General features: G+C 45.1%; 1 protein-coding gene across 2 annotated transcripts in view; it reads left to right on the top strand.

Moving 5' to 3' along the window:
* LOC133350352 (uncharacterized) overlaps positions 1 to 19,464 on the top strand; it is a 207,207-nt gene that overhangs the window by 125,233 nt on the left and 62,510 nt on the right. For both annotated transcript variants that reach the window (XM_061564640.1, XM_061564641.1), the window contains one exon: positions 12,468 to 12,658. In XM_061564640.1, coding sequence (XP_061420624.1) covers positions 12,468 to 12,658 — 191 coding nt within the window. The remainder of the gene's footprint in view (positions 1 to 12,467; positions 12,659 to 19,464) is intronic.

The raw sequence follows: 19,464 nt of genomic DNA on the forward strand, positions 1-19,464 counted from the left end.
GGAGAGTTTCCTTATTTCCATGTGATTGGGTGGCCTTTTATATTATTTATTTTCAAAGGACAATTTATATATATATATAAAACAATTACTGGATTGGAGTTGTTTGAGAAGGTAATTGGATGTCGTGAGTCGGCGGGGCCGCGCGGGTTGTTGTAGCTACAGCACTGGGGGGAGCCTGGTAACGTGAGAATCTATATTCCTGTGCGTTGAATAGAGATGGGGGTCGCACAGTCACAAAGGGGGGGGGGGTGGTTGTGCGCATTATTAGAAATGGCAATAAAACTGTACTCACAGAAGCCAAGTCTCTCTTAGGGAGAAGGAAAGAAAAGAATTACAGGAGCAGCTGGTGGGCTGACTCTAATGGGGGCGAGCTTGTTTGTGCTGCGTGCACGATTCACACGGACACGTTTAGCATTGAGGCTCCCCTCGTGATCTGCCACACGTTTAGCATTGAGGCTCCCCTCATGATCTGCCACACGTTTTGCATTGAGGCCCCCCTCATGATCTGCCACACGTTTAGCATTGAGGCCCCCCTCGTGAACTGCCACACATTTAGCATGAGGCCCCCATCATGGACTGCCACACATTTAGCATTGAGGCCCCCCTCATGGACTGCCATACATTTAGCATTGAGGCCCCCCTCATGGACTGCCATACATTTAGCATTGAGGCCCCCATCATGCACTGCCACACATTTAGCATTGAGGCCCCCCTCATGGACTGCCACACATTTAGCATTGAGGCCCCCCTCATGGACTGCCACACATTTAGCATTGAGGCCCCCCTCATGGACTGCCACACATTTAGCATTGAGGCCCCCCTCATGCACTGCCACACATTTAGCATTGAGGCCCCCATCATCGACTGCCATACATTTAGCATTGAGGCCCCCCTCATGGAGGACTGCCTTTGAGCAGAAGACTCGGGTATTCATGCAGTCGGTAATTGTGAAGCGTGCTCAACTTACACTGTACATACATACATGTTTTTTCTTCATGTTTTTATCGTCAAAAGTGATTATGGATCAACGCCATCCATAATCACTTTTAACGACATCAACAAAAACCTGAACATTTTTGCCAATAACACTGTGGCCTTAAAAGGAAAAGGGTATAATAGGCAACGTTTCATAGATAGAGTAAATACTAGTTGGGACCTGATTAGAATAACATATTAAAAACTACTGATGAAGTGTTTTCTACTTGATATATGAATAGTTACCTATAAGACATTGCGTAACAACCAAAGCATTCACTAATCAAACACCTATTACTATATACATACGTACATTTATTTTATTAAGAGTAAAATCATAAAATGTTGCTGGCACATGTTGCACTCTGGTATTATCTCCTGCATTTTTTTTTCATTATTAAAAGTGCTTATTTTCACAATCACTTATTGCAAATTAGTTATACAGTATAAACATATGTAAAGGTAAAGGTGCAGCCCTGAAATTGCTTGTGAATGCCACTGCTTACATTAGGACATCGACATCGGACGCTCTACAGAGCCCTTGTTGGCAGTATTTAGCCTACTCCTCCACACTGACCCAACGATTTCCCAGAGGTGGGGGAACTCACACTTTACAAGCAACCTGCCTCTCGACTAACTTCTTCTTAGTTCGTGTGGCCGATGTAGATGCAGAGCAACAACTACAATGTCACATCCAGATAAAACGACCACAGTCACACACTGTTTGTGCACCCATTGCCACTACTGGCTAGACAGAGGTAGCAGGGGGAACTTAAGACATGCGCACTGTTGTCTCAACTGCCGCACAAAGCAGCAACCTCTGGATTGCAAGAACATTGCATGAAGCGTTACTGCACAGCATCAAAGCTACACCTGTAAAACAATTTAAAAATATATTCTTATATTCAGACATTGGGATGACACTCATATCAACGATCTACCCCGAGCCAGTGGTCATGTGGAGGATTCACTGCGAGGTCAGGGCCTCGTATAACTAAATGTTGATTTAGTTAAATTGCTCAATAAATAAAATGATCATATTCTCAAAAGTATCAAATAGATTTTAAAATTGAATGACACAAAAAAATTATAGATAAAATAAATGCAACATAATTTGCCATCGTATTATATTTTGTAGTTAAATGGGGGTGGATTGGTGACAGTTGGCTGCACCCTGCGCTCAAGACTAAAAGCCATCCGAGTTCGATTCCTGGCCACGGCTAACATCAGTGACGAGTGATATTTAAACTGATACAATCCCCCCCCCCTTAAACAACCTGCACAAGCTAGCGTGGTGAAGAATGGGCAAACAAACACCCATTATTAAAGTAGAACGGTGAGGCCTCCGTGTAGCAGTGGATAAATAATGGCTAAAAATTGTTATTATCTATTAGTGCCTCGAGTAAAATGCACTTTATACAATATTAAACATTGGAAAGTTAAACAAAAATACATTAGTGTGCACATTAGTACACTCTCCCACATATACATAAACTCTCTTAAACACTCGCAACGACAAAGCTTCATTGAGCCAGATAGACCATAGGGAAAAGTGCTCTTAGCAAGCACCTACTATGTTTGGAATAACATCGGCTCACACTTCCACACACACACAAATGCAAAGCCAAAGATCCCGCATATAGCCCACACACACGCAGACCAACAACAACAGCTACCATTATTTTGCTGAGCGTCAGCGACGTCACTACGGCACTTGTTCCAGGCTAGGTGCACTTTGAGGCCATGTGAAGTGGCTGAGGCTCGCTGCATGGTGACGGGACAGACCCTGATGTTGTGGGTGAACAACCGACGCGGGTGACTGGTGCACGACTGCTTCACACTCCCCGGTGTTTTAGCCACCCGGCGCTCTGCTTATTGTTGTGAACATCGCTTGTCCCCCCCCCCCCCCATATTGTTGGAGGAGGGCTGATGCAAACAAAAGACAAAGGGTCCCCAGACAGGGATACATCATCTTGGGACAAGTGCTCCTACAGAGCACGTATGAAGAACGGTACGGCGCAAGAGGGTTTGGTGTGGCTGGCACAATTCCCGACCACCTTTGTCTCCCCAGAGTTGATATTTACATACCACAACAGGTACTCGGTCAAGGCTGATTTGACAGGACCAGCCCAGATATTCGCCACTGATGTCGGTCGTGAGCGGATTTCGAACACAGGTAACCGTGCCTGTGATGCAGTGTTTAAACCAATACACCACCACTGCTGCAAAGATAAAGATCCCCCGTATAGCCTTAACAGACTGTAACGGCAAGTGACGTTAGCACACGTGTGTGTGATGCACTAACACACACACACAAACATGAGCGCCCCTCTAAAACACACACACAACCCATTAATAAGTCTGCCCACATTTTTAAGTCAAGATCTCCATGCTACTGATGGCATGAATGATCATGGCAACTGTGGAATGGAGCGGACGGCTGCAATAGGAATCAGCCAATGCAGTGCAGGACAGGGCGGTTAATATTTGGCTCGAACGGGACGCGTGGCTGCACAAGGCTCGCCTCCAAAGACAGCGGGAGTTTGGCGAGAAATTCGAAGGAGGTGGTGGAGGAGGAGGAGACGCGGGACAACTGTTTGGGGGAGGGGACGCGAGGCAAGCGGGATTGTTCCACGAGCTGGAATGCCATTGTGACAAAAACCCAGAGACCACAGGGAGCGCCGTGGAGGAAGAGCAAAGAAAGATTCCGTCGCAGGATGGCCCGAGCCGAAAGATTCGGCCTCTCGCTGTTTGGGCCCCACCTCTCCAGCGCCCGCGGGGTTGCGGATGGGGGTTCCAATTTCTGCTCACGAGGACACCGAGGTTGGGGAGCCTTTGTGCGGTGCACCAATTAAAGGCCTTTGGGGGGAAATGACCCGGACACGAACAAGATGAGAAGACGTGACCTTCGTCGGGCGAGAGAGCGGAGTCTCCCCGGCCCACTCGGCACGACACACAGCCGCACGGGCCGCACACAGAGTGTGGTGCCGGCGCGGTCTGCCGGTGCCATTCTGGTCGACCTTTATGTACTTGAAAAAGAGCTTCATGGCTCATCGGATTCCTCCAGTGTTTAGTTGTGATAATTATCACCGCTGGATTGCGATAGGTTAAGGGCAAGAGTATATTTAAGCAGAACTACATTCTGTGTCGCACATTTACATACAAATGTTCATCTAGTCGATATGCCAATTAGCTTTCTAAACCGATATTGCCCACCAGCATTTGTTTTAGGAAGCAATCTCCACATCAGTCCCCATATGTATTCGTTTCTTGTTGGCCAAATAGAAACAGTTTGAATGACAACAGGACTCACTTACACTTTGCAACAATCTGCTCTGGTATGTACGGTATAGTTGTTGGCCTCCACCATAGACATGTGGAATTTACAACGCTGGCTTGGTGCTGCCAGCGCTGATGGGATTCAGCCAGAGCTCATTTATACATAGGAAGCACATTGACTGTGATATAAATAGTGATAACTATCAAGTTTTGACGTGATTTTAACTTATCATAAGCAAATGTCCTTGTATAGTATTGCTGTGCTACAAAGTGCAGATCTGTGATAGGGTTATCATTTGCACACTTAGACATAACTTTACGATCGTTTTTTTATTCCATTATTTAATGTCTGCCTGTGGCCATGTTATGAAATTTCTGGGGCTTGAGATGACAGCCAGTTCTGGCTGCTGGGCTAAAGGAACCCCCGATGGATAAAGATTACTAGAGGCTCATTCCTACATTGGGTTCACCACCACCATCATTATCGTAATCGTCATCTACTAGTGGGTCCCCCAGAGAACTGCGGTGAGGTTTAAATAGTTTACTGAATAAAGCAAAACCGGACTGAGGTGGGGTAAATGATTCACTGTGCATACGCTGTCAGAAAAGTAAACACTCAAGGTGATAATCTTGATTTGAAGCTATTGTGACTGCAGGTGATATCTTAGAAATCACATAGACCTAAACATTTAGCAATTAAGAGTGATGGCCTATGCTGCTACGTTTAACTCCTTAGTTCTATTTCACACGTTTCCTTTATTCAATTAGGTAACATCCCACAGAAGACCTTGAGGGATGGCTTGGATTGCCATACAAGGAAACGATCATTTGTTTATTTCTGGAAATTTAGTTTCAAATCGCTTAATATTTCGTGTCTAAACCATGGCACTGAGACAGAATGGTCAAGTTTAGCATATACAGTATTGTCAAATATGCCTTTTTCCTTTGCAAATGATCAACTCCCACTAATTCATCATTGAGCATTGATCTTTAACAATCACTATAGAACAGGCATAATTTTTTCACTGAAAAGTGTCCCAAAGTATAACTGATCAGCTGTCGTTTCAAAGTGCCCAACCATCGTTTATTAACCCACTGATGAGCATTTTAACTTTTGCACTATGCAGACACTTCGTAGCTGGGTGTGGTGGCACATGCTGATATCCAGTGCTTTGGTGATTAGGTTGATGGATTGTACAGAAATCATCACTTGATTGATGGAGCTTTTAGGTGGGCTACAGGCAGCAGTACAGCAAGTAGATCGTTGAGTGGTTGGATTTGCGTCATCATCAGCCATTGTCTATCCACTGATGGATGCAGATCTTGTAACTCTATCTGTCATGAACTTGACTATACAGACATACATACATATATAAAAACACGTACATTAAAAAGTGTAGGCATAGCTTTTACTTATACAGAACTGGTGGTGTTGTAACAACATCCCTGTGTTTTCTGTGTGGGTAGAATTTTTAAATGATATTGCATGTTACTAAAGTTATATAACAGTAACGTGAACGAGTGAAACCCGAGGGTATTGGACACAAATCATTTTTTCTCAAGATTATTGACTTGGAAGTCAATTTCAGGAGAGTTTTTACGAAGCCAATTTTTAAATGCAATGGTTTTTACATTCAGATGGCAAGGTCATCGGAGGAGTCATTTCTAAATTGTGTCTACTTTGTAGTCAGAAGACAAGCCAAAAAAAACAGCTTTCTCAGACACTATTAAAGGTGCAGCCCTGCAATTCCCTGCTCACGCCACTGCTTGCACAAGGGCTCTATCCACTGGAGGGAGCTCGAGAGAAGCCCTCCAGAGTTAGTTGGCCTACTCTTCCACGCTGGCCAGCCGTTTTGGAAGAGGTGGGAGTGCCTACACTTTACCCTGCCACGCGCGGACCTGCCATTCGATTGTGGTACATCCATTTACACTGCCGTGTGGACAGGCAGTCAAGGAATGAATCTTGTTCTCAAAATGTAATTACACTTTATTTGCTATTTCCACACGCGGTGTTTCTGTTTCACGTTCAAGGATATTCGTGCCTGGGTTTGTGTGGTGGCGCAGTGGTTAGCGCTTTCAACCTGGCGACCAGAATGTGATTCTGGGCCACGGCTATAATTAGTGGTACGGTGTTACCTGAACCGGCCCTGAGCCCCCACCCCTTCACCAACCCGCACTTACCAGTGTGGTGAAGTATGCTCGACTAATCCCTCCCGTCTACATGGTTTCGTGAGACCTTCATCCAGCAGTGGATTAACAATGAGCACTTTAATTAACAATTGCATTAAATTCATGCCTCATTTATCATTGAGGGTGTAAAAATGAGAGAGTTATAGAGAACAGCTGCATTGAAGCAAAATAATTGTTCTGTCACTTAGAGATCTGGCATATAAGACAAATCATGTTAGCATCATGGTCTTCCTTTAACATGTTTTTCACCCAATGGGCACACACTTTTCGGAATTTCAATATCATGGATTATGGAATTAAATGTTCTCACACTTATCGCTATGATGCTAATATGTGCTTCATTCCAACTGACCTGTCATCCAAATCGTCAACCTCTCTGCATGATAGCCATTGGCCAACTGGCCTACGATTTCTGTTTGTCATCACAAACATGCTTACGTCCCTATTGCAGCTGTCCCATGCCACGTGTAATGTTTCTACAATTCGTAAAGGATTTCCCACCATGCATTTTTGAAAATAAGATTTTACTCGTCTACTAGTTCAGAGTATGAAAAATGCATAACAGCTCCCCTGCTCTTCTGACGTGCAGTTTGGCAAGGGTACTGCCATTTTTTTTATCACGTAATACATCAGCTAGTTAGTGACAAAAGTTGGACAAAAATTGCATATGTGCAAGGGTCATACTGCATATTTTGTACCAAAATTGCATAAACACAGGTGAAACGATTATGAATTTAAATATACGTCAAAAAAATGTTGCACATGCATATTTAAATAAAATAAAATATTACAGTTATATACCTATCCGTGCTTGGCTTACATGGCACATGCTTTGACCTCAGACCTGCTTTCTTGTTGTTGCACAATAACCCCAAAATTGCCTTCAGGGCATTGATTCTTCATCCACAATGCATTTCATTTCCTGCAGATGTGTCAGCTCGTGTTGAGACGCTCTTGCAGAGTGGCAGCAGATAGTGGCTCTGCACCCTTTCACCCCAACACAGAATGTTATGGGGGTTTTCTTTTTGAAGGGGTAAGGTATCCCTTTCACCCACCCAGCAGACTCGCAATGCATCACACTACATCACACACGTCCTGCACTTTGACCCCCTATTGCCCTTTGGGACGCCGACCTTTACCGCTCGCTTTTGTAATCAGTTTCACTCTGCGAGGGCTTTTCATCTTCGGCGTAGCCCTGCCGAGGAAACTGCACAGTGGGCTGTTCGGTGAGATCCTTAAAGAGGGTGACTATTTTAAAGCTGGCGAATTTAGTGCAAGGGTCTTTTTTATTGTAAGTCACGTGTGTCAATGCGCCCTTGTTTCAAGTGTGCACTCATACAGCTAATTTAAATAGTTGGTAGTTTGCCATGCAATTTACTTCACCTTGAAAACAAATCAACCGGTCACTTTTTTTCTTCACTTGACATGAGCATCCAGGCATAAAACAATCTTCCAACAAAAGTAAAAATGCCATTCTCTGTTAAATGCATTGCTGTGTGTGAACGCACCTGGCTTTTGCATTGTAACATTCTTTCCAGACAGATCAAAAGAAGAGAGAGAGAGAGAAAAACCCCACCACAAAATGAGACAACAACAAAAATACGTTGGCAAAATGTTATCTTGCCTTTCATTACTCCTTGCGAGATCTATTTTCTATCAGCCTGTCTGCGTTTGTTCGTTTGTTTATAGGGGCATTTCCTTGGTAATTTCCATAACAGCAACACGCCCTGAAAAGAAAGTCGTGGAATTCGCCAGATAATTACAGCCACGTGCTTGTCCCCCCACATTGCAACGCGCTGAGCAGGTGCACGCAATATTACCGACCCGTCACAGTGTACTCTATCCATATTGTATTCGCATTTGGCTTTGCCCTCTGAAGTTTTTTCACAGAACTTCGTTGAATGTGACAAACGTAAAGCGGATATTTTACACAAGGCGGGATTGCAGCCGCGCACGTTGGACTTGCGATCTGGCAGTCGCTGGTTCGATCTCTGGCTCAAATTGAAACAGCGGTGCTAGTTTCTTAAATTCCTCCGCCTCTGTCCATCCAGCAGTGTAAATGGGTACATGCGCAGTTAGTCGATCGCAGGTCACGTGTAGTGGGGTAAACTGGGGTCACTCCCACCTTGTCCAAATCCTCAGGTTGGAAGAGTAGCCCAAGTACCCAACTGTCTAGAGCGGCTTACTAGAACTCCCTCTAGTGGAGGCCCTTTTGCTAACAGTGGCAGCGCAATACATTGCAGGGCTACACCTTTACGTATAACTGTTGATGGGGTACACCTAAACCCTCTTGGGTTCATCTTTAAGTCAGTTGGTGGGAGCCTACGGACCTTGGCGTGTCAGTATTAAATGGCCAAGAACTGCAGAATCTGGCAGAAGCAGGGAAGCGATGGTGAGGTATGAGAACGTTAAACTGCACTGGCTGTCATAACCTCTTGGCCATTGTTCTTCATTTGCAAACTGGCTATGACTCGACTTATGCTTGTGAATGACATCACAGGAGTATTCCAGTAAATGTCCACTTCACAGCAGATGCTGCACTTTGAGGATTTTCCTGGATGGTTTCAAGAATGAAATTGTCGCCAGCTGGCAGTAATGAGCATGGCGCTGAATAGACTATCCACTCACCTAAACTATATATATACACATTGTTAGATGTCCATCCGTCCGTGTGTGTCCATCCACCTGAGCTACGGGCAATCAAAGGTGCAAGCATCAGCAGATGGTTTTGCGGCAATGCTGCATAGCTCTCCAATGTATTGTCTTCTCGTGTTGTACTGCGGGTTATTCAGCACGATGTCTGACGTTCGGCTCCACATGTTGGAAGCTTCTTCGGCACCTGAACACGATAAGGAAAAGCCGACTGCAGTTCCTAACGAAGCCCCCAGCATGGGGAAGTGAAACATCCTGGCATCGTGCCAAACTACGTGGGCTGAAACTCGAGATCGCATCGGACGGAGAGCTAACAGCCCTGCAAGTTCAACAAATCATAGTGCAGCAGCTCATCGTGAATGTGAAAAAGTAACTAGTACGAAAAATGTGTAATTTTACCAGGCAATGCTCACTGAGCTACATAGCTGTTTTTTTAGAAGCGACCTGGACAATAATGATAGCTAAACGAAGTGGCTTATAACGTGGAAATGTAGAGTAGCCAAATGCAGTCCTCTAAACGCATGTTTCTAAATGTGGAGGGGAAAACCGGAGGACCTGGAGAAAAAGCACGCGACCACGGGGAGGACACGCAAAACTCCAAATATACAACAGGCGTTAGGGTCAGGATCGGACCCACGACCTCCTGTATACCAGGAGAGGTAGTTAACATCTCGCCACCGCTGCAAATGTTAAAGAATGGGGAGGGGGAGGGGGGGCATAGTGTGAGTTTTGGGGAGGCCTTAAACTGTCAACTTTCATCGGCGTTTTCCCGTAACATAATAAGGATGCAGAATTCGTGTTTGTGCATTCTCTACCATGTCCCCTCCTTTCCCCCATATACTGTCGTGGTGTAAGAATGGTCAGCACCCTGGAGTTGCAATCCAGGGATCACTGGGTCCATCTCTCGGCGGGGCAGTTGAAACATTGGGAGAAAAAAAATTCTCCTCCCACCTCTGTCCACCCAAAGTTAAAAATAGGTGACACCACAGTTAGTCAGTCGGAATGTTACACGTGGTTGGGTCAAATGTGGGCATTCTCACCTCTCCCAAGACGGCTGACCAGCAAGGTACAATGAGCTAAAATACCGACTCACGGAATGTCTCCTTCCCGTCAGTAGTGCCTATGCAAGCAATTGCAGGGCTGCACCTTTAACTTTTAAATTATATGATTCACATAGCGTTCATGTTATGATAGGGATCTCTAAACTAAGCACCTCAGGCGTAACGATGGCATTGGCCCAGGAGTTAGAACACAACCTCCGGCTCGCCTGATTTGTGTTGCCTGTTTCAATACAAATCAGACAAGGGCACTCGTGTCATGCACCCATACCCAGCCTGCTTGATCTCTACATGACATTACCCTGGACAATTGTGTCACTGTCAGCTTGATTCATTGCTGTGATGAAACTAAAGAAGGTGTTGCCCAATGCCTGCTGTAAGTCATTTGACTGTAAGTTTACGTTACAAGATATCTCCAGATTACTGCATTAATGGTTTATTACGCATCGCAGGAGCGTGGATCGGGCACTGTATATCAAACAGCGCCACCGAAATACGTCTCAGGCGTTGTTTTAAACATACAATGGCTGCATTAAGAAGGAAAGGTCAGACTGGCCGGACTTCAAAGCCAAGTTCCCCTATCAGATGAGTCTACTGTGAAACTGCGTCCCATAACAACCTGCATGGCACCGCACATGCTGGTGGGACGGTGCGACAGTGGCTTGTGCAGCAACTGTTGTCAGTGGAAGTTTTACTCGGTCACCAGAGCCGGGGAGACCTTCAGGACGTCTTTCTGCAGACCCGTGAGCAATTGTTGGACGATGGTAAAGCGCATAGTTTGGCATGTATTACATTGTGCGACTTTCATTCTAGATTCGAGTCACTTCTTCAAAGTCAAAGATACATTTGTTGGCGTGTAGCAGAGTCATGATTGGTTTATCATGTTTAAGTGATCCGATTGATGATAGCATGTCGACTGACAGCATAATCTTTGTTGAGTGTATTTGAATAAGCTCTCCACTTCAATGACTGGCTCCTTGTGTTTGCAGCCCACCACCTTATCTCTGACAGCGACTGGTTTGCTTCTGTTACACCTGAAAATGTTCTCGTGGTGTACATTAGGCAATGCACTTCCCCATGCAAGGCGCTTGTATGCGGGTGTTCTTAAGTTTTAGCATTGGGAAGGTAAAGGTGCAAAAGCGCAAAGCATTGCATCGCATGTATTAAACACACGAATATATTAATATACAGCAGCATTTTCATTGACGAAAGAAAGTAACATGTAAGTCCATCAGCAAATTATGCATCACTTCGATCAATGTTTTTAAATAGCTACAGTGGCAAGATGTACCTTGCCTGGTATGCAGGTGGTCGTGTGTTCGATCATGACACTTATGCCTGTATGTTTGGAGTTCACATGTTCCCGATTTTTCTCCTCCACAATAAGAACACGCGTTTAGAGTATTTAGCTGCTGTATATTTCTGCGTGATAAGCCACTTCGTTGAGCTATCATTTGTGGCCAGGTCGCTTCTGAAAAAGAGCTACATTGCTCAGTGGGCCTTACCTGGGAACATAAAAAATAGTTTAGTTTTAGTTTAAATAAGGTCAGCACTGGATCAGTTTAGACAATCTTTGACTTTCACCAGCAAGGTGAGACCCATGAATATTGCTGGGTAGTCTGATTCTACAGGTAAGAGCTGCCCATGAATAACAACACGGAAAGGCGTGCAGGGGTGCAGACCTGCAATTTCTTGATCACAACACTTTTGACCAAAGGGGCTTCTTGCAAGAGGAATCTCTAGAGAAACCCTCTATGGAATATTTGGCCTTCTTTTCCACGCCGACCAGACGTCTTGGAAGAGATGTTCCCACCGCTCTACCCCGTGAACTGTAATGCATGTTTGTATGAAGACGTATTGAACAATCGTCGTATAAGACGTATTAAACAATCATTAAATCTTGACTTAAAGCTTTCATGACTGTCGGAATTCATATTCTTTGGGTCTTTCGGTGAAGCCACGTAGATAGATAAAATAATAAAATAATAATAAAATAAATGTATTATTTCATATATCTACGTGGCTTTACCGAAAGACCCAAGTAATATAAACAATCACTGTGTAATTATAACTGAATCCAACTGTTGTTCATTTAGGGCTCCGGCTTCCCAACTCAGAAATGGCTCTTCAAATAAAAACAAACTCCTGTCGTGACGGCCGTGTGCGTTTGCGTCCATCTCGCTTGCGAGCAGCAGCAAAAGAGGCCTCTGCTCTCGGTGTGCCGCTCGCCGCTCGTAAAAAAAAGATCACGAACCGACGTTGTTACTCCTCTCTCCCTCTCCACCTGTCCGTCTGTCCGTGCGGTGCGAGCAGAGCGCAGGACGGGCGAGCGGGGCGCGCTGTCCACGGCGCTGAGGTCGGCGCAGCGGCGCTTGTGCGAGATGGGACGGGCGCACCGCGCTCCGCCCGCCGACTGCAAAGCGGCGGCCGCTGCGGTGGCCCCCGCGCGCAGGCCCGGCCACGGCTCTTGCGCCGTCAGCTACAGCAAAGGCAGAGGCGTCAAGGTGCTCGCTTCACGGCAGCAGCGGGGGCAGGGGCGAGGGGGGCAGGGGCGAGCGGGCGAGGGGGGTAGGGGGCGAGTGGGCGAGGGGGGCGAGGGGGTTAGGGGGGGAGGGGGCGAGGGGGGTGAGCGGGCGAGGGGGCGAGGGGGGTGAGCGGGCGAGTGGGGTGAGGGGGGTGAGGGGGGCGAGGGGGCGAGGGGGGTAGGGGGCGAGGGGGGCGAGGGGGCGAGGGGGGTAGGGGGCGAGGGGGGTAGGGGGCGAGGGGGGTAGGGGGCGAGTGGGCGAGGGGGGTGAGGGGGTAGGGGGGCGAGGGGGGTGAGGGGGGGAAGGGGCGAGGGGGGTAGGGGGCGAGGGGGGTAGGGGGCGAGGGGGGTAGGGGGCGAGGGGGGTAGGGGGCGAGGGGGGCGAGGGGGCGAGGGGGGTAGGGGGGCGAGGGGGACGACTGACTGAAGCAGGGGAGGTGGGTAGAGGGCAGATAACTTTTGTTCGGTCCAAGTAGAGCGGGAACGTGGAACCTCAGAGACATCCTGTTACCGTTCCGAGAAATACCGCGAATGTCACTGACCCTGATTTGCAAGACTTTTGTAAGCGGGTGGAAGTTTTGGTGGGGTTTTTTTCACGAAAGGGACATATGCATATGTGTGGGTAACATGTTTTTTTCATGAAGCCATGCAATGCACAGAAGAGTCTTCCTGCCGTTTCATTATCTTTGTTTTCCTTGAGTGAAGCGTGCATGCTGGAACACATGGCTAATCTGGGTGAAAAGAAGGTTAATCCCTTGGCATTGCAGCAGTAAGTGGTTGCAGAGAATTGTAGACATAACATTTTCTATACAAGTGTTGTGTGTGTGTGTGACTGGGCAACGGTAGTGTCACGGTTAGCGCACTGCTCTACAAATTCGGCGACCCGAGTAAATCTGTGGCAAATACCCATTCCTTTTTGACATACTGAATTTCCTTATATTATATGGCAACAGCTTAACTCTATTGACTTCTTGTAAAATCAAATCAGTTATACTACGTAAATCGTTTTCTGCATTATATCCGTGGCCTCGTGAACTTGTGTCAGCCAATCACTAAAGCCTGGGCACATTAAGGATTAATGTTTATTTTTTTAAGTACGCGACAGACTTTTTCTGTGAGGGATATGTTTTGGATTTCATTTTTATGCATATCAGAGCGTATGATTGTTAAGGCCCAAATTTGTATATTTATTGTAAATATCGTTTGCTTTGTGCATACTCTATTTGACAAGGTACAATTTACCATACTCTTTGACTGACTGTTGCGGGACACTTCTCAGGCAAATTGCATTGCCCCTATCCAGAGGCAATGCAATTTTTACATTATTTAACTCGTTTAACTTTCCATTTCAAAACGGCGTTTTACAGCTGCCGTAGCCCATGCTGCAGACGTTGTATAAGAGCCAAGCACAGGAAATCGCAATAGCTTACACAAACAGGTGCTTTCCATACCAATATTCCCTCTTTTTAAATGTTACACTTACTTAAATGTTACATAGGAAGTGAAAACATACTTCTGGCACTGTGACACAGAACTGTTGTGAGCTCAGGGGGTTGATGTTGATTGATTTATTTTGACGTTAAACGGGGAAAATCAAATATGTCATTTAACACTACTGCGGTGAGCAAAACCGCAACTCATCATGGCTTTAAGAACGTATTAAAGGACGTAGCTTTTAAATTGTACTGTGAAGATCGTGGCCACTTCACGTTATCAATGGCTGTACTTTCGGCCAAATTAAATCTATTATTATATGCTTGTAAAAGGGCTAGAATGCTTGAATGGGAAGTGTGTCGTTTATCTTTGTGGACACCGTAGAACCCAGCATTCTATACTCAAAGTATCTCCCTGTTCAGACAAGAGTGGAACATATCTAACCTCCATGGGCAGCCTGAAGCCAATGGTGGACATTCCACATTGCTATGGCATAATCCGGTTTCTTCTCGGAATTATGTTGCCAATTTCCCACCGCTCGGTGGTTGTTGGTTAACTCTGGAGGAATGATCATGGAGTGTCGATCCACGAGTGGAGGAGTAGAAGGTCCGGGCTTTGCTATCATTTGTCAGTATTTTATCAGCATTTGTTTGGCGAGTTAAATGGATCCAATGAGTACTCGTGAGCCAATTTAGAAGCGGTTCATATTCTCAACATGTGTCTTTGTGGTTTGGAAAATGTAAACTCTTTCATGAATAAGGTTCTTTCACAGAGCCCATCGTCTTCAAGCCACCAGATCTCACCATTGTTTTACGAACAGGTTTCCAATGGAAAATAGAGGACTTCGTTACGTAGTTTGGGGTGTCGAGAGCATTTGAAAGCGGGTTAGGTAGTCACCCTCTATAAACTCGTTGGGTGTTCCTTTCTATGTAATACTATTATAATAATCCATAATAATAATAGTCACTTATTTACCCAGGAAAGCCACAATGAGTAACAAGATACTTTTCCAGAAGTGGGATGTTTGGCCAACACAAATTGTATTGTTCGTTTGTAGTTACGGTAGGAAACCGAAGAACCCAGAGGAAACCCCATGCAGAACTGGAGGAGAACACACAAACTATACACAGAAAGGTGCCCGAGTTTGGAATCGAACCCAGGACTCCTTACTGCGAGGCACAAGTGTTACCACTTTGTCACCCTACCGCCCGTACTTTAGTCTACATTCTTACAGTTAGCAGTTTCTTCTTCCAGTGAGTTATTTTTTAGGTATTTACCAAAATAACTGTACAGTGAATCTTATGCATCAGGTAATATAATGTGCAAGATGCAACCATTGTTTTTAAGATGTTTTTAAAGATGTTTTCTTGTTCATGTTTTAGTTTTTGTTTGTTGCGGTTGCACCCGATTCAAGAGCCGAATGGCTCACAGGGCTATACCTAATAAATGAAAACTGAAACTGTAATTGTCACAGCCATGAATTCCACTTTTTAAAACAGCATGCACCTATGGGGAAAAAAACTCTAACGATACAGAACTAGAGACGTAAGTCTCTTTTTGCAGAAGTCACACGGAGAATCAATTACAGTCATCGTTGGATATCACTTTGTTGAATATAGGATCTTGATGGATTGATATTGTACAGGTCATTTGAGATTGACTGCCTCTAGTGTGGACCCTTGCCTTGCTCACATTTAGATCCGTAGATCCGACGTTCCCCGTGTTGTTTTAACGTCGACTGCAGCTGCACCTCTGCTGCTTGCTACACAAATTGAGCTCAGGCAGAGGCTGATTAAAATGTACGTAACAGGTGCTTGCATTGCCAAAGTACACACTCTTTAAACGTTGCTATGTAGACTTGGCAGGGAAGATTGTTTTCATAAGTGCATACATTTTTCATTTTTACGATATGCAGTATATCATTACGAAAATATCTGAGGTTGACATTCTGGTGAAGGCTACGAGGTAGAGTGGTGGCACAGTGGTTAGCGGCACAGCGCTGTGCACCCGGCGACCTTGTTCGATTATTTGCCGCGGTTATCATCAGTTGCGAGTGATAACTGAACCAGTTCTGCTCCACCCCCGTTCACCAACACACACACGAACCAGCATGGTGAAGTATGGTTAAACAATAACCGACATGGCTTAGGAGGGCTGTAAATTGTTATTTAAATGTTTCCAATTTAATGATAAAATATTCAGGTTCATGGTCCAAACAAGAATCTCACATATTATATACATCATTGTACTGCATAAGTATGAATTCTGGTGTAATTTTGGCTCGATATCACTCAATGTACAATTGCATATCTACAAGTTCAAATCCCAGTCAGAGGTCAACCAGCCTATCATCCATCCGAGGCCGAGAGAACAAAGAGCACCACGTTGTGGAAAATCATTCTTGACCATTGCATGGCTAGACTGGCCCCTGCCTAGTAATGTGTAATTTCCACATTGACTTATGCCACCAACATAGATAACCATTGCACCAGTGTTCATGCTAGTACGAGGACATTTGGGCTTTTTTTTTACTTTGACATATGCTTTAAGAATTACGTGGTCACGCTCTCAAAATCAACGCTTAATATTTAGTTTACTGTAAAGAAAAATAAAACGTGGGGAGTATTTCTTTAAAACGGCACGCCATGTGTGGTCAAACACACGCTTATAACAGCCGTCCTTCTCAAACGGTGACTGCAAAAAAGGTGGATTTAGCTAACCGCAGTAAAGGTCAACAAATGTTGGGTTTATTATTCCATAACCTGAGGCTAGCAGGACCACTGACCTTTACCACTGCAGAGAAGAATAAGATGTGAAAAGTACACTCCTTTTTTTATTTAACTTTGAAGGCCATCTCAGATTCTACGCTGTGGCCCGGTCCGTGTAGGGTTACGTTTGTCAATGGGATTATACAAATTTGCTTCATGCTCACCACATGGTAATAAATTACATTCCGAAAGCGCTTTTGATCCGTAGATCCCAAGCTCCCCCTCCACTCCGTTATGACCATCATAGAATCTGCAAATGATGAGAATAACTGATCGCACCAGAAAAAAATAGTGCGGGCAGCAAAACCTTGAGTTTCAGACAACGTGCGGAAACGGGTCAAAAGCACTCGGCCTTTGTGCATTACACAAAATCCATCAGCGTTTCCTTGAAGAAGTGCATTATGCAGTTCTTTGTCCAGGACATATGTCAAGGGTGATTATTCATAAACAATTAGGTAATACTATATTGTTTCATTATATTTGCTTTACAGGATGAGAGCCCGTGGGGATATGTGCGCATATTGTTTTGAGTAGAGTACTTCATTTTTTTGTTTACTGTTTTAAGGCACCAACGCAAACCATTGAGAACCAAAACATTTGATGAAAGGGAAGCTTGGAAAGCTGTAGGTGATTGATAGATTAAGCCGATTGACAAATCTATAGGTTCACTTTATTTATCCAGAAAAAGGGCCCATTCAGATGCAATTATCCTTTGGAAGGTAGGTTTGGAATAAGAATAATACATCGTAAAAAAGATACAGCAGCAAAGGGTGAGCCAACCCAATACATAGGAAAGTGTGTGAAATTGTCAAACCTTCAAATTGTCTGCAACTCAGTGATCAAAAGTACAGGAGAACAGCTTGATAACCCACACCATCTAATTTTCCAGAGAGATAACTTTTTTTGAGAGTAGCCATTCAAGTGGATACAAATACATGTATGTATGTTAAATTTCTCTCGCACTGTACATAGCCAACAATGCAAATTGGAGGTGCGGAGAAGGACAACAAACTAAACACAAAAAGTAGTTCTGAAGAAATTAGTTTTGAATCTAGATTTAAGAGTGCATAGCTCCAGTGGCTTCCTAATATCAGAAGCGCATCTGAAATCGTGCCATGCAGTGACCATATTTATTCGATGGTTACGCCAAAAGCCGCTGCGAGGATGACCGTAGTTCGCTTGATGGTTTATGCTCCTTGACGAGATCAGCAAAGGTATTGTGCTTCATTTGTGACAAGTACTCTGTGTGTAATGAGTGCGACCTTATGATGTATTCGTTCGGCAACTGTGCGCCTATGTAAATGCATATACAGAAAGGATTGCTGCCACTGTGGTGTAATGGTTGGCACACTGGACTTGAAATCCAGAGGTCGGCAGTTCAATCTCCCCGCGTGGCCGTGGACAAATGGGGGACAGTTCTTAAATAACCCTCTGTCTCTTGTCACCCAGCAGTATAAATGGGTGCACCATGCTTAGTCGACTGGGAAGTCACGTGTGGTGAGGTAAAGTGTGGGTACTCCCACATTTATTGACACATCGGGCAAGTGTGGCAAAGTAAGCCAGACACTCGGCAGAGGTGATCCTTGGAGTCACCTTTGTTGGACCTCTTTCTGCTCACAGTGGAGTGAGCAGGCAACTTCAAGGCTGTAGCTTCGCCTTCACTAATCAAGAAGTAATGTGGCTATGGCGAGGGTGGCACCATGATACGTGGGATGAAACTGTTCATACGTGTATTTACCTTTCACGTTGGTGTTGTATACGACCAACCAAATCATGATTGGGTTGGGGGTTATTGAACCTTCAACCTTCATAGGAAGTGTCATTCAATGTTATATATTGATGTATTTTTAAACATTCCAAAAACAGTTATCGCATTGCACTATGAGCCCGCTGAGCTGAACTTTATTCCCAGACATGACAAGCATCAGTGGCACGTGATATTTTTGTTGGTCCTGGCCTCCCCACCTTCAGCAGCCCGTACCGACCAGCATAGAGAAGTATGGTCAAACAACCCCCGTGTGAGACACACATGGAGGGACACACACACGGGAATAGAGACACACGCGGAGAGAGACACACGTGGAGAGAGACACGAGTAGAGAGACGCATGGGGAGAGAGACATGGTGTGCGGAAGCCTTCATCCAGAAGCGAAATGACACAGGGCAGTATTGTTTATTATTTTATTTTCAGCGTACATTTATTTAGCGTTTCAAGCAGCAGATCCAGCGATGTGATCTACAGCAGTGGCCCTGAAGACACGAACCTTAACAAAAAGACACCACACACACACCGCACCCAGGGGATATCTCGCAGATGGGTGAGCAGTGTGGAAACCCTCATAGAGCAATCTGAGACAGATAAACGTGGGCCGAGCCACCTCATCAGGAAAGATATTATATTCCGGACAGATGGGGACAATCTGCCCACGAGGATAAAGGACCTTCGAATTGTATACAGCAGTCAGCAGGGTGGTGCTCATCTCTCTGTTGGTGGCCCTGAGCCAGTGCTGGAAATGCCACATTCCTATACTGGGAGCCTTAACCTTGCATTGTACAACCATCGTTGATTTATGCCAGCTCGAAA

Source organism: Lethenteron reissneri, chromosome 33 (genome assembly GCF_015708825.2).
Source record: "Lethenteron reissneri isolate LAM-NWPU_2019-01 chromosome 33, ASM1570882v1, whole genome shotgun sequence".
Taxonomy (NCBI): domain Eukaryota; kingdom Metazoa; phylum Chordata; class Hyperoartia; order Petromyzontiformes; family Petromyzontidae; genus Lethenteron; species Lethenteron reissneri.